Source organism: Drosophila albomicans, chromosome 3, assembly GCF_009650485.2.
Source record: "Drosophila albomicans strain 15112-1751.03 chromosome 3, ASM965048v2, whole genome shotgun sequence".
Lineage (NCBI taxonomy): Eukaryota > Metazoa > Arthropoda > Insecta > Diptera > Drosophilidae > Drosophila > Drosophila albomicans.
The window spans coordinates 10498295-10512043 of NC_047629.2; the positions used below are offsets into that span (position 1 = coordinate 10498295).

A 13749-nucleotide genomic window follows, 5' to 3' on the forward strand; every position below is an offset into this window, starting at 1 on the left:
CACATTTCGCATGCAAGTTTCGCAACGCTAACCTTACAAAAAGGGAAACGCGCGCAATTCGTCGACTGTAGTTCAATATTTTCTAGTCATTTTTTTGTTGCAATCAATTACAATAATTACAAAGTTGTGAAATTGTTGTTGTTGTGCATTCCTTGCAGTTTAAACTGCTTTGCACTGCTTGGTGGCACTTCCAATGCCACCTGTTAATAAGCATAGTGCACTATTTAAGTGCAGCTCAAACTGTCGAGCTTCTCAAACTGCAGTGCTTATCAAACTTCAACTTGCAATTATTTTGTTACTTCATTCTAAAAATAAGAAACCTACTTTAATATTGCCACTAACAAGATCTATTTAAGCGCAAAATATTCACTTGCTTTTGCAAGGGCTGTTGCACAATTTGGAGCGCGATTCCTTCGCCATTTGTGGCATGCCATGCGCATTTCTTGGCACTTGCATTGCAACAGCTAACGGTAAAGCGACGACGACGACGACGACGACGTCGACGACAGCGTCAGCGACACCGCCAACACTAGCTGTAAACAGCAACTGCTGCATCCAAATAGTGGCATAAGTACTAGAGTTACGCCATTTGAAGTACGGCCCAGACACAAAACAGTTCTATTACTTAATATGCAACACTAATGCGAACAATGCCAGCACGAAGACAACGTCTTGGCAGATGATGATGATGGTGATGGTGATGAGTGCGACTTGGTTGTGGACGTGAAGCAGTCACAGTCACAGTCCCAGCTAAGCTGAGCTGAACTAAGCCGACCATTCACTCAACAATCTCCATTCGCACACGCTCTGAGAGACGCCAGTTCAATCAACGTTTTGGGCCACGATTTCCAAGACTTGGTTTAGAAAGGCACAAGCTTTTTGGCGTTCGGCTCTGACTGTGGATAAATAGAAAATGCCACACAAAAAAAGTGTTAGACGATTAACAGTTTTTCACACTCGCACAGCTCTCAACATCAACAACAGCTCAGAGTGTGTGTGCCACATTCCCTCTCCCTGCCCCTCTCGGTCGCTGTGTCGTTCTCTTTGATTCCCTCAACAATGTTTGCCATGTTTCTAATGAGCTCAGCTTGTGCGTTACCTGAATGCTTAATTGAGGCTTTTCAATTGGAGCAGCAGCAAATGATTTGATGATTTGTAGTCCACGCGGATGATTGAGAATTCCTGGAGTGCTAGGTCAATGTTCAACTGAGATTCGTATCAGAAGGTGGTCTATCCCACATGCCATAAACTATTTCATTACTTATTTTTAACTTCAGTAGTAGCGCACAATTTGGGTAAGTTCTCACATAGCTATCTGTGCATAGATCACATTGCTCTTTCATCTTCTTTTATTCTCTTCATTTTAACAAACTCTTTTAAATACTTTGGATTGCTAAAAAAAAGATAGCTGACACTTTTAATATGTACAAATAAATAAAAGCTTTCTTTAATTACAAATCGAAAAAAAAATTGAATAAGAAACGTAATTTCGGTACTTACAATAACAACCAAAGTATTTATGAATCCTGTAAATTTGATTACGATCAGGCAAAAATTGTAGATGTTATTAAAGAAATAGTTTTGCATAGAAGAAAACCTTTTCTTACCTTGTATGACAATCTGGTATATTTAGTAATTTATGGTATATTTAAATTGTAGTACTATAGAAAAATACCTTTGATATATTTCAATATTTCGCGGTATATTATTATGGTATATTTTAAGAATATTCCTTTATGCCTTTATTCTTCGACGTTAGCTTTCTTACTTGTTTCCAATAAATTTGTTGTTATTTGTAATGCTATTAACAACATTTATATTAAAACTGATTTCGCATTGATTTTTTAAAATAATGCCAGCCAATTTTGCTTCTCTTAGACTTTAGTATTAATGGACAGACAGACAGACGGATTGTTAAATGATTGACTCTTATGATATATATTTCTCTAAGTATTCTTTGATTCTTTGAAAAAGCCAATAGTGTCGTTCGCCGTCTTGCTTTTGCTCTTGCTTAATCCTTTCAGCTTGTATTGCATTAGTTATTGTGTATATGTTATATATGTTGCTAGTTAGACGTGCTAAATTTAGCTTTATGGTTATGATTCATCCTGAACGTTCTTGAGTTGTCGAGTTGTGCATTGCTCAGCTGTTATAATTGTCAGTCAATGTTGGGTTTGTCTTGTGCTTTTCTAACAATTTGCTCTATTATTGGCCACAATTTATTGCCACATGTTGTGGCCAAGCCCAGTTCACCGCATTACCAACAGCAAAACCGCCTCAGCGACAACAAGAGCAACAACTTTGTCAGTTTCTGTTTCAGTTTTGAGCTCCCAGTTCGAGTTGAAGTCGCCAATGCTTAAGTTTCTTTTCTTGTTTGTTTTTCTTTTGGTTTTTGTTTTTTTGCAATGTGAAAAACTCGTTTGCATTTGGCTCGTACTCGTAATTTATTTCTAATATTTGTAATATAATTTTTTATGTGGTTTGCTTTGCTTTTTTTATTAGAGCAAAGAGTAGAGTAGAGTGTGGAGTAAAAAGGCACGCTTTGCAAATTACATAAAACCAAAACGAAAACTAGCGAAACATAAACAAAGCAAAATCGTACCTCGAAACTCGACTGAAGACGATCGTAAGCCTCTTTGACTGCAAAGATGAGGTAGAGTGGGAGGAGGATGGTTTGTGGGAGTGTAGAGCGCAAATCAAACATCAAATAATTGATAGAATTTCGACGATGATGATGGCTAACTGCAGTACCAACTGTGGCCAATGATTGCCAACCTTTCACCCGACCCGCGACTGCTGCTCTGACCCCGCACGAGCCGAAGCCACCAAGGGAAAGGGATTGGTATTGGAACTGAGCTTGGTCTGCCTTCGGGGGCAAAGTCAGCGACAAAGTCGTGAGTCCAAAGTGGGAGAGAAGGAGGAGAATGAAAGATAGACTCGAGACAACAGACTGCAGCGGACATTGCCACCCGCACGCGTTTGGTTTTGTGTTTGGAGTGAACCAGTTTTTGGGCATTGGCTGCGGGAGTGGTAATCGAAAACCGGCTAAAAGAATTTCCCAACCAAGCTAAGAAGTTTTCCATTTGTCCGTTTGCCATTTGCAAAGCGAAAAATCGCATTGCAAATCGCGCAACAAACTTGAGTCTCTTGTGGTGTCTTTGGATTCCTCGAGTTCAAGTTGTATTGCAGACCAATTACAGCTACAACACTGTTCAAAGTTTATTGCACTGCAGTGAAACCTCATTGAAAGCATAACTAATTTTTGTATATTAAATGAGTCAAGAGTTGAAAGTGAATGTTTTGCTTTTTTGAAATTTTAACAGCGTTGTTAAAAAGTAATTTTATTCAACACCGCTTTTTATAGCAATCTACTGCAATTAATATCAAGGTAAATACTCTGATTGAGAAGGAAATTTTGATTTTGGTGTGCTAGAATGTTTATCTAGATTTTAGGGTTATTATCTTTCTGTCAAATTGCAACTATTCATAATAAGTCACTCAATGAGTTAGAAAGCTGAATTTGAATGTTATTGACAATGAGATTACTCTTTCCTATAAAACAAAACAACGCAAAAGCGGTTTTATCATTTAAATGTACCATATAAATATACCAAAACACTAAAAACAACAAAAATATACGAATTATGTATCTTATACAGATACATGTATATTATAAATATACTAAAAAACAAAAATATACCATATTTCCATAACGATATATCACATATGGGTACATACATATTGTACATTACAATTATACCATAAAATACAAAATATTTGTCATTGCCTACCAATTCAATTAAGATCTGACTTCAATTATTTTTCCGTATACAATTCATTCTTGAATACCTTTAAAAATTTTTATCGAACCAAGTTTTCAGAAATTATTTAATCTAATAATATGACTGCCTCTAAAATTACTCTTTTTATTCTGCTATCAAAATATTTTAGTTCTATATCTTATAGTCTCTGAGATCTAGGGGTTCATACATACATATGTAAATATCGTCTCGGCTGTTGACGCTGATCAAGAATATAAATACTATATGGGTTTAGAGAGGTTTCCTTCTACTGTAAAGTAAAATACTTAGATTGTGATAAATTCTACTAAATTTCGAAAAAAATGTTGATCTATATTATTTTTCTGTTAAATTTTAACCACTCCAAATCAAATTATAGCACTTCCAGCTGCTAAAGAATTACGCCCGATTTACTATTAGTGAAATTACTGTTGAAAAACACTCTCTGCTCAAGCTTCACCATTGATGACAGCACTCGGCAGCAATGCACCTAATTAAGAGGTAAACAAATTAGTGTACAATCTGAGATTAGATCTTTGATTTCCCCACTTTGAAGCTGTGCGTGAAATCAATTTGTGTATTAACCTCGTTCGCTCTGCTTGGGCTTCATTCAAGACCCCCAAAAATGGCCCCCCAGCCATCGATGGGATATAATTTCGACTGGCCCACAAAACGGGGGCCAGCTACGATTACGAGGCTGCGAGCCAAGAAAATTTCACTTTCGTTTCGTTTTGGGCCAGCCTTTCTTTTCTTCGGTCCGAAACTGACCCCCAGAGTTACGTCAGGTAACTCCGGTTACGTCCCTCTCTCTCCCCCCTTCCGGTCTCTCTGCGCGACGCATCAATTGACACGCCCAGCAGTCGGCGCTCTTGAGTTGGTTGTTTAAGTTGTTGTTGCTCATGTATTTAAGCTTTAAATGATTTACAAATTTATGCGCTTTCCACGGCCAACAGCTACAGCAGCAACAACAACAACAACAACAGCAAATGATTTCAATTTATTTGTTGCTTCTGCATTTTGGGCCGCTTTTTGAATGCGAGTTGTTTTTCCCAGAGAGCTTTATGCAGTTAGCAGTTGCCCCACTGTGACTGTCTCGGACTGTTGCGGAAACCGTTTTGACGACTTGGCCCTGGAATGCGGTCGAGAAAATGCCGTTGAAAGCATTTGACAAAAAAATGCGAGTTAAAAGTGCGCATTTCATATGTACATATGTACATTGTACAACTGGTCAAACACACCCTGTGGAGTGTGTTAAGAGAGTCAAGTGTCTGCTTGGCATGTAATTGACGACTTCAGCACAATTAAGGCAATTTAATTGGCCAAGTTGAGCCCAGACAAACCAAGACACGACTCAATTTCATACTCATTTCATACCGATAAACAGGTTCTCTGGGCGCGCTCTTGGATTGCAGTTTTAGAATGTTGCTTTTGTTGTGCGGGTGTTGGCCTAACCGCGTTCCATTTCCAGGTTTCAATTGCTGCTGCTATTGCTGCTGCTTTTGCTGCTTTGTCCCTGACAAAATGATTGATTATGACCAACAACACAATGAACATAAGCCGGATACAACTCACATTCGCACTCTCAAATCTCCCTCAACGATCTGCGGAAATTGTTTGCAAAATCGAACTGAAAATCCGAGTTATTATGCATAGAAACATTAACATTGTCTAATCATATTTAAACTGGTTCAAAAGACCATTTACTTGGCCTTTTCTTAGCTTGTTTTCATAGTCTCTGCGCTAACTTGTTTTCATTCGACGCTTCTACTTGGCTCGTTCAGCCAAATGAACAAGTGAGCACACATTTTGGTCAACTCTTATTGTTGTTGCTATTGCGATTGTTGCTCATTTGAGTGGGTGGCAAACTAAAGTCTGCAGTTGCAACTGTTGCAGCCAAAGAGCTGTTTAAACTCTAATTTAAAAGTGCGCCCAAGTCAGCTGCTCGACACTTTGCCTAGAGTAAATTTGTCTTGCACATTGACTTCTTTTGTTGCCTTTTGTGTCTGCCCTTTAACAATTTACAATGTTTTTCAATTGTCTAATATTTGAGATAGAGCGCAACATTTTGTACTCTAAAATCCACATATTTCATTTTCATTAATTCCATTAATCGAAAGAATTGAATAACAAGCATAGTGTGGCGAAGTTTTTTTACAGACAATAGCTATAGTATTTATGATTCCTGAAAATTTGGTTGCAATCACATAAAAAATGAAGAAGTTCTTTAATAAATTCTTTTGTATGGGAAAACGCTTACTAACTAATGGTCTTAGTATCTTTAGCTGACAATCTGGCATATTTTATCCTCTATGTTATGTTTCGAATACAGTACCACAGCGATATACCAAATATGGTACAATTTTGTCTTTTTGCCGTATAATAATTTGTATATTTTAGGAAAAATTCCGCACTCTTTTGCTTTTATTCAAAATGGGAAGCGAGTATCTCATAGTCGAGCACACTTGACTATAGCTTTTTTGTTACTCTTAACATTAACATTCTCTAATGTTATTATTATTATTATGGAATTTATAAATTTAAAAGTAATATCTATATGTCTATCTAAATAAATAAAACATTGCTTGATCATATATTACAATTTTCTAGTTTTTAAACAATAACTGCATTTTAACAATAACAAAACCCTCACCAAATGTTTAATTTTCTACAAAATATATTTATTTATTGATTACTTTTAAATGTCAAATCAATTATTTTTATTTTTTGTTAATATGTCACATTAATCATTTTATTTAAAAAATTGTATACAAAATTACATGTTTTTTGTTGATAAATGTGTTTGTTGACAAGGTGATTTAATTTAATGTTGCGCATTTATTTTGTAAGCCGTATTCTTTTAGCGCAGGTTAGAAAGTATCTCTTAGGCGACCGGCCTCAACAAACTGGCTTTAAGTTGTTTATAAAATGGAATGTTGAAGCCACAAGCGCATTAACATAAATTATTCTTGAAATGCATTGATATCTGGTCCAGAAATCTGCAAACTTCACATTTATCTATATGTGTGTGCGGACAAGTGGCTGACACCTTCCGCCCCCTCCCTGCTTCCCCCCCTGTCTCGCTGACTTTGTTCTCTTAGCCGTCGAGTCGAGTGTTTGTGCAAGCCAAACACAATAGCCAAAACAGCTGGCGATTTGCCATGCAACACTTTCAGCCATTGTTGTTGTTGTTGTCGTTGTTGTTGTTGTTTGTTGTGGTTTCGCTTTTGTTTTGCTGCTGCTTGAGCTTTGCTTTTTACACTGCTCTGCTTTGCTTTTGGTCTTTGTGTAACAAGTTTGCATACTACTCGTATGTGATATGTGATTAACAAACAACAAGACACAGCAACAGCACAGCGTGTATTAGTAAATATAATTATAGCACAGTAAAAACTAACAAACAACAAAAGCGAAAAGCAAAAGCGAAGCAGTTGGAATGTGTTGAGAGTGGCGCAAAAGGCAAAAGTTGCGTGATGCAAGCAGCGCACCTCGAAATTCTACAGTAGAAAAACCAAAGACTTAGGTGACAAACTTGATGTCAGACACAAACACACACACACATAGACAGACAGCGTGGGCAGCTGTTGATGACATTTGTCATCCTCAACAGATCGTCTTACATTAGCGCAACTTCCGTGGGTGCCATCGACCAAGCCAGCACTTAACTCATAGCTCACAGCTCACAGTTAATAGAATCTTGGCCAAATCAGCTGACTCACATTTCTCCTCTTCTGCCTGCTCTTGGCATTGACCTTCAGCGGCGCATTATTATTTTCTAATTAGCAGCTGCCAGAGTCCACTTCTTTGAGCTGATTTCTCAACATTGGATTGTCTTGTGTGCGCTATCATAACGATCTTTACTCTGACTTTGGTTGTGTGTCTTTTTATTGTTCTCTCTTTTGTTGATTTTTATGGTGATTTTGTTATTGTCGGTTCTGTCACCTCGTTGAGTGGGTCCATTAAAAGCGAGTAAATTAAACGAAATTATCTATCTACATTTTGACCACAAAGCCTCTGAGACCAAGCATTAGTTGGGTGTGCCATGATGTCAGACAGGTGGCAGGCTTCATGAGATCTATGCTATGATCGCATGCTGATATAGGCTTAGCATCTACTCAGTACTAATCTCATTTTGAAACATGGAAAGGAAAGCTATTATTAGTGGCATGATGATTGAATACCTCTTTAGCGTCTTCTTAACTCATTTTGAATAACTGAATTTTTATGAGCTTAACAAAGAAAAGTTCTTTCAATCTTCAACTTTATTTGCGTCATATAAATCATGACAACAATTAAAACATCTTTAGCACTAAACAATTGTGATTTTGAGATAAAGAAGTAGAGATATTGGCGGACCATAAAAATTCATTTAATGTTTCTTATTGCTTTTATCGTAAGTAAGTGTGTTATTTGGGCATCGCGATGACATCACTCTTAAACTATTTTAAAACAAATCTTTTGCAATACATAATGCCAGAAATTAAGTCTATAAAGCTTATTTTGTATTTCTAAATTTTATCATAACATGAAAACAAAGCCACAAGCAATTTTGAATAGCTTATTGATAAAGTGTTTGCATTTTTATTGGCAATCTTTAATGAATTATTGCAAATTATTGTTCAAATAAGATGAATATTCAAACGCAAAACACATGACGGAATTATGATAAAAAGCATAGTGGAACAGCAGTCAGTGTATCTGGCGGACAAAGAGTAGATTACGCTCAATGACTGTAAAACTGTACTATGAGAACTGCAGCAACTACAGCAAAAACAACAATAACTAACTAGCTGCTTGCTCGCACGACCTTCAATCAAAGCGAAGAAGCAGCAACTGCAAGCAGTGTGCAAGCAGCAGAAACTTGATTATACTATAGTTAAGCCAACTTAAAGTTCAACTTGTTTCGTCTCTGGGGCCGAGTCGGGTGCTTCTTCTTCTTCGTCTTTAGTTTGCTTGGGGCTGCTGCAGCTTCTTCTTCTTCCACTGCTGCTGCTGCTGCTGTTATTGCACTTGTGAATGACTTTTTGGTATGGCGTCTTGACATTTCGCACAAACAAAAACGAATGCGAAGAAAAAAGCTGGCACTGATAGATTTCATGCTTTTATTTTGCAACTTGTTGCAGCAACATTCAAAACGAATGCGAATAAATCAAGATGCAATTAATCGCACAATATTACAATAATTGTGTAATTAACCTCAAGCGACAGAGATAGAACAATACTCAAAGAGAGAGAGAGAGAGTTGCTGGAGAAGTGTCAACAGAGCAGTAATTAGAAGTTTTGTATTCTGACACAAAAACTGTAAATGTCAAACTGTAAGCGTGGGAGCATTGAGATTATCAATGCAAACAACAATCGCACTCTAAAGATTTGTAATTTAAGCCAAGTTTAATATTAGTTTTCAAATCTATGCAGTTCACTTCAGATATATAACCACTGTGGCCAACTGGCGCCGCTGTCGAAGTCAGCAGCCACAATGGACATTCGACATGCGAAAAACTGAAAATGGTTTCAACCTACCTCATTGTTATAAGGCTGCCTGCTTGCTTTGGGCCAAATGCCAAACGCTGAATGCTTGGCATGGCAAGCAGACAGTTTGGAAGCCACTTGACTAAAGGCCGCGCGGCAAAGTTGAAACAATATCTAAGGCATTCATTGTCGATGTTTGCTGCTCGTGTTTTTTGGCAGGCACTGCGGGAAGCTTCAGCGGGGTGTTGCCTTAAACCATTCCAAGCAAAAAAAACTAGTTACAGCATTGAAAATATTTCAAAGCAAGCGAAAAGTCATAAAAATTTAAATATTACCACTGTAGTACAAAATCCTTGAAGCTAGGAATAAAGCAGCAAATTAAAGATATTAATTTGGGAAAAATCCCAAACAGCTTTTGTTCATCTGAAATTCATTCGTTCGCATTACCATAAATTCCAAAGCGATCAATCGATAATTTGCATGAATCTCGTTATGCGACAGTAGGCTGAAGGTTGTTGTTGTTCTCTGCCCAGAAATGGTCGCGAAATAGGCGAAAACCTCTAAGTGTGTCGCAATGCTCACGTTTCAATTGGTTTTTCATTTTTGGGTCGAGTGCGTGGGGAATATCAATTACAAATGGCCATAATATAAACCCTCAAGTGATTCATAATAGATTGTAAAATAAAATAAAATAGAAAAGTGTATTCAGTCGCGTTTGAACTGCAATGCTCACTTAGAAATGGGGCGATAGTGCAGTGTCAACGGCAAGGAGACAGAACGATTTGATCTACCTTCGTGCGGATTAGAGTTAACCGGCTGGCAAATTACCAAGCAAACCCTTGCCCAAGCGCAGAAGGGGAATTTTCCACTAATAAAATTCGATAAACTAGAAATATTATAATAATAGCAAATATATATTTGTGTTTTTATTTCCAACGGGAGTTGAACCCAGGTTATTTGCGTAGTGATCAAGCGACAACTTAACTCACAAAACCACCACCGAAACCACTTGCTGCCAGTCTAATCATCAACAAGCAATTCTCGTTCTCATTCTCATTCTTGTTCTATTTTTATGACGTGGACAAGCAGTTGATAGCGTCGGTAAGCAGTTCAGCATAAAGCAGTTCAAAGTTCTTTAGCCTTGGCATAATAAATAAATGTTTGCAAAGTATTTGTAATATATTCTGACACGCCATTTCATCAATTAATCAAAACCCTAAGTTATCGCCTATGCAATTTCGACAACACTCAACACATATACCACAAGCTCTTCCCCTCCCCGCAAACATGTGTCGAAAACAAGGTGTGAAACTCGGCTTGAGTAATGTTAGCTTTGGGGCTCCGACGTCGACGTCGCTGCAACCGCGCACACCGAGCCCCTCAGCGTCCTCCACGTAGGCGTTGTCTCTCACTGTTGCCGACTGCATAAATTCGGCTGATAAAATTTTCAACGCTCTGCATTTTCGTTTGAAATATTGCGCCAGTATGATATTTCAATTTTCAATTAGCGGACACGTTATTACTTGTTTTTCTTAGTTTTTTTTTTTTGTTTTTGCGTGGTGCACGCCAAGACATTGTGGGTCAAAGAGCTAAAAATGTGTGACGCATGCAAGATTGCAGCTGGAAGCGATTTGTGGTTGCCGTGCCATTTGCTCTATGTTGTTTGCTGTCAGCGTTGGGTGCTCGTGTGTCCGTGCCCACGCTCCGCCACCATTTGTGTATGTTTACAATAAACGTATGTAAAAAAAAATGAACTCGCTGTACTCCATCTACATAAGTAACTCTTTGGCAGTTGCCAAAAACGCAACACAACGAGGCCAATTCCAAGCGCAAAATGATGTTAATAACTGCTTGCATTTCTGGCAAACTCATGATATGTGAAATGGAGCAACTTGTAATGTGCGGTGTAAACTCGAAAAGGGAAATGTTGTGTCACTATTAAAAGCAGCTTTATTAAATTTAAACTAAATTTTTATTAGTTATTAGTATATTTTGCAATGCAGTTAGTAGAGCAACTCTTTGATTAGAATAAGCAGTTCATTAGGCAGCAGTTTCATATCACTCAGGGTTTGCGTGTGTGCAAAAGAGGTCAAAGCAGTGCAAACAATACGACAAGCAGCATGTAGGTAAGTGTATTGAGGGAATAAGTGAATGTGATATTTGCCGGGGGCCGTGACAAATTGTATTGCCCCGCAGCAGCAGCAGAGCGGCTTTTATTATTTATTTATGTATGTTTATTTATTACAATTAATTGACAATTATGTGCAATGATTTGGAAGTTGAGCGCATTTCATGGCTAACGTTTGCCGTTAGCGATCGCTGATGGTTTACCCTTAACTAATGGTTGACCTTCTTTTTTTTTGTGCTTTCAGATGCGTCTGGGTATTATTTTCCTTCACAAAATCGATTTGTGCCATCGGCTGGCACATTTCCGCGCCAACAGCAGCAGTCGCAGCAAACGCTCAATGGCTATCGCAGCGGCAACAGCGGCTTCTCCCCCGCGCCCTCGCCCGGCTCCTACCAGGAGCAGCTCCTCTTCATAGCCAACGAGAATGGCGGGGGTGGCAATAAGCAAACTCCCATTGCTAGCAACTCACCATATGGATCACCATTTGGGGCCAGTTCACAGTTTACGGTAAGTTTAGCCAGGCACTCAATTATCTCCATTTACAGCATTGCAATTTACATACAAGTTGTGGTTACTTCCATGTTGGCAATTTTTGGATAGTGGGCTGGGGTGGCAGCTAGCAGCTGAGTTGCATGCAACACAACTCGTGGCTCCAGGCAATTAAGTAACTTGTTGCCTGTCTGTCTGAGTTTGCGGCTTAAGTCTTCGACTCAATCTTAGCCCCATTCCGTGTTCAAAAACGAAAACGAAATCAAATCAAATCAAATTCATAAATAACAAGTTGCCACATGCCACATATGAAATTTGATTAAGCCAAGTTGCAAAACTGGCCGAAAGCAGAATGTGAACTGCCAGCAATCATAGCGATGGCCGCGTGACACGATCGCATTTCACGCAGAGATTCTACGATTAGTTTTTCCATCTCTATCAATTACATATTTTCCTTAACGCTTCCTGCTCGATGTGTTGCCCAATAAATGGGTCTGTGGCACGTCGATAATTAATAGGAAACACAGTTTCAATCGCGCTCACGAAAAGTGTTACAGAGCGTAACGGGAAGCAGATGCAGATATTCACGACTAACCCCTCCCATCACTCGCTGCGTGATGCGTGTTGTGTGCTGTGTGCTCTGTGCTACGTGCAACATGCGGCAGTCCATCAGACGACTGGCAACTGACGGCTTCCTAGGAGTTGGAGTCGGAGTCGGAGTCGCAGTTGGTCAGCAGCAAATGTTTCACGCAAAGCGAATTACTGCGCTAGACTGGGAATGAATGAAATGGGTATCGGGTGGGTGTATTCATAGCACTCACTACTCGCATTTTTTTCCACTTTACTTTCACTTTGGTCAAGCCAACAACAAAAGGCGGCAGACAAAAGCCAAAAGTGCCTTCTGCATTTCAACAAATCAACGAATCAACAATTTCATTTACATTTCTTGTGCCTTGCCCCCCGCCCCTCTCCCGTTTTTGAGTGCATTCGAGAAACGTGTAGCTAATTGAAAAGCCAGAGAAAAAAAGTGTTTAATCATATTATTTACTAGCTCGTTGCGATCATGAGCACGCACTTAGAGCTGCGGCTCCCAGTTTGGCCCTAATTGAAATAACATGTCAGAGTCTCCTCTAAATGCGGAGGAGGCAACGGAGATGAAAATGAAGACAAAGATGAAGAGAGGGGGGGTCGAAGCAGTGGCCTGCAGTTTGTCAGCGCACAGCGTGAGGTCTTGGTCCACGTCTAGTCTTCTCTTTAGCCACCTTTGTTGTCCAACTCGACTGCAGACTTTATTGCACTTTGAGCACCTTTTGATTGGACCAAAGCTGGCTTAGCTGCGGCTTCATTTACATTGTGGCCGCTGGACGCTGATTTGCCTAATGGAATTGCTTTGTTCATGCAGCCAAGCGAAATAATCGAGAGTACTCTTGTTGCAAATACTTAATTATCAGCACATTAATCTTTAAGCTTTATCGATCTTTGATAGAATGTAGATTGTTGTGCGCACTTCTTCAGGACAATAAATCAATTGAAGTAGATTGTTTAAAGTGTACAAATATTATAGATTCATTTTTTAATAGGTCTTGGAAGTCAGTTTCTATTCATCTGATTACAAAATTATTTGCAATATATATAAATGAAGCTTGGTATTTACGTTGAAAGTTTCTCAACAGGAAATCGTCCAATTATATTTTTAAATACAAGTTGAAGCTTACCAATTACATATCTCGAAAATTCGAATATTTTAGGAATTATAATTTTGAAGGAATTAAAATGAAAAGAGTTATTTTGCATTTTGATTTCATTTAACTTATTCCTATACCCGCTACCCTTAGAATCAAAGGGTATTGTAATTTTGTGCTTGAA

General features: G+C 38.6%; 1 protein-coding gene across 1 annotated transcript in view; it reads left to right on the forward strand.

The window, feature by feature from the left end:
• Positions 1-13749, forward strand: part of LOC117572472 (mucin-5AC) — a 41782-nt gene that overhangs the window by 17266 nt on the left and 10767 nt on the right. The window contains exon 3 of the mRNA XM_034255319.2: positions 11639-11901. Coding sequence (XP_034111210.1) covers positions 11639-11901 — 263 coding nt within the window. The remainder of the gene's footprint in view (positions 1-11638; positions 11902-13749) is intronic.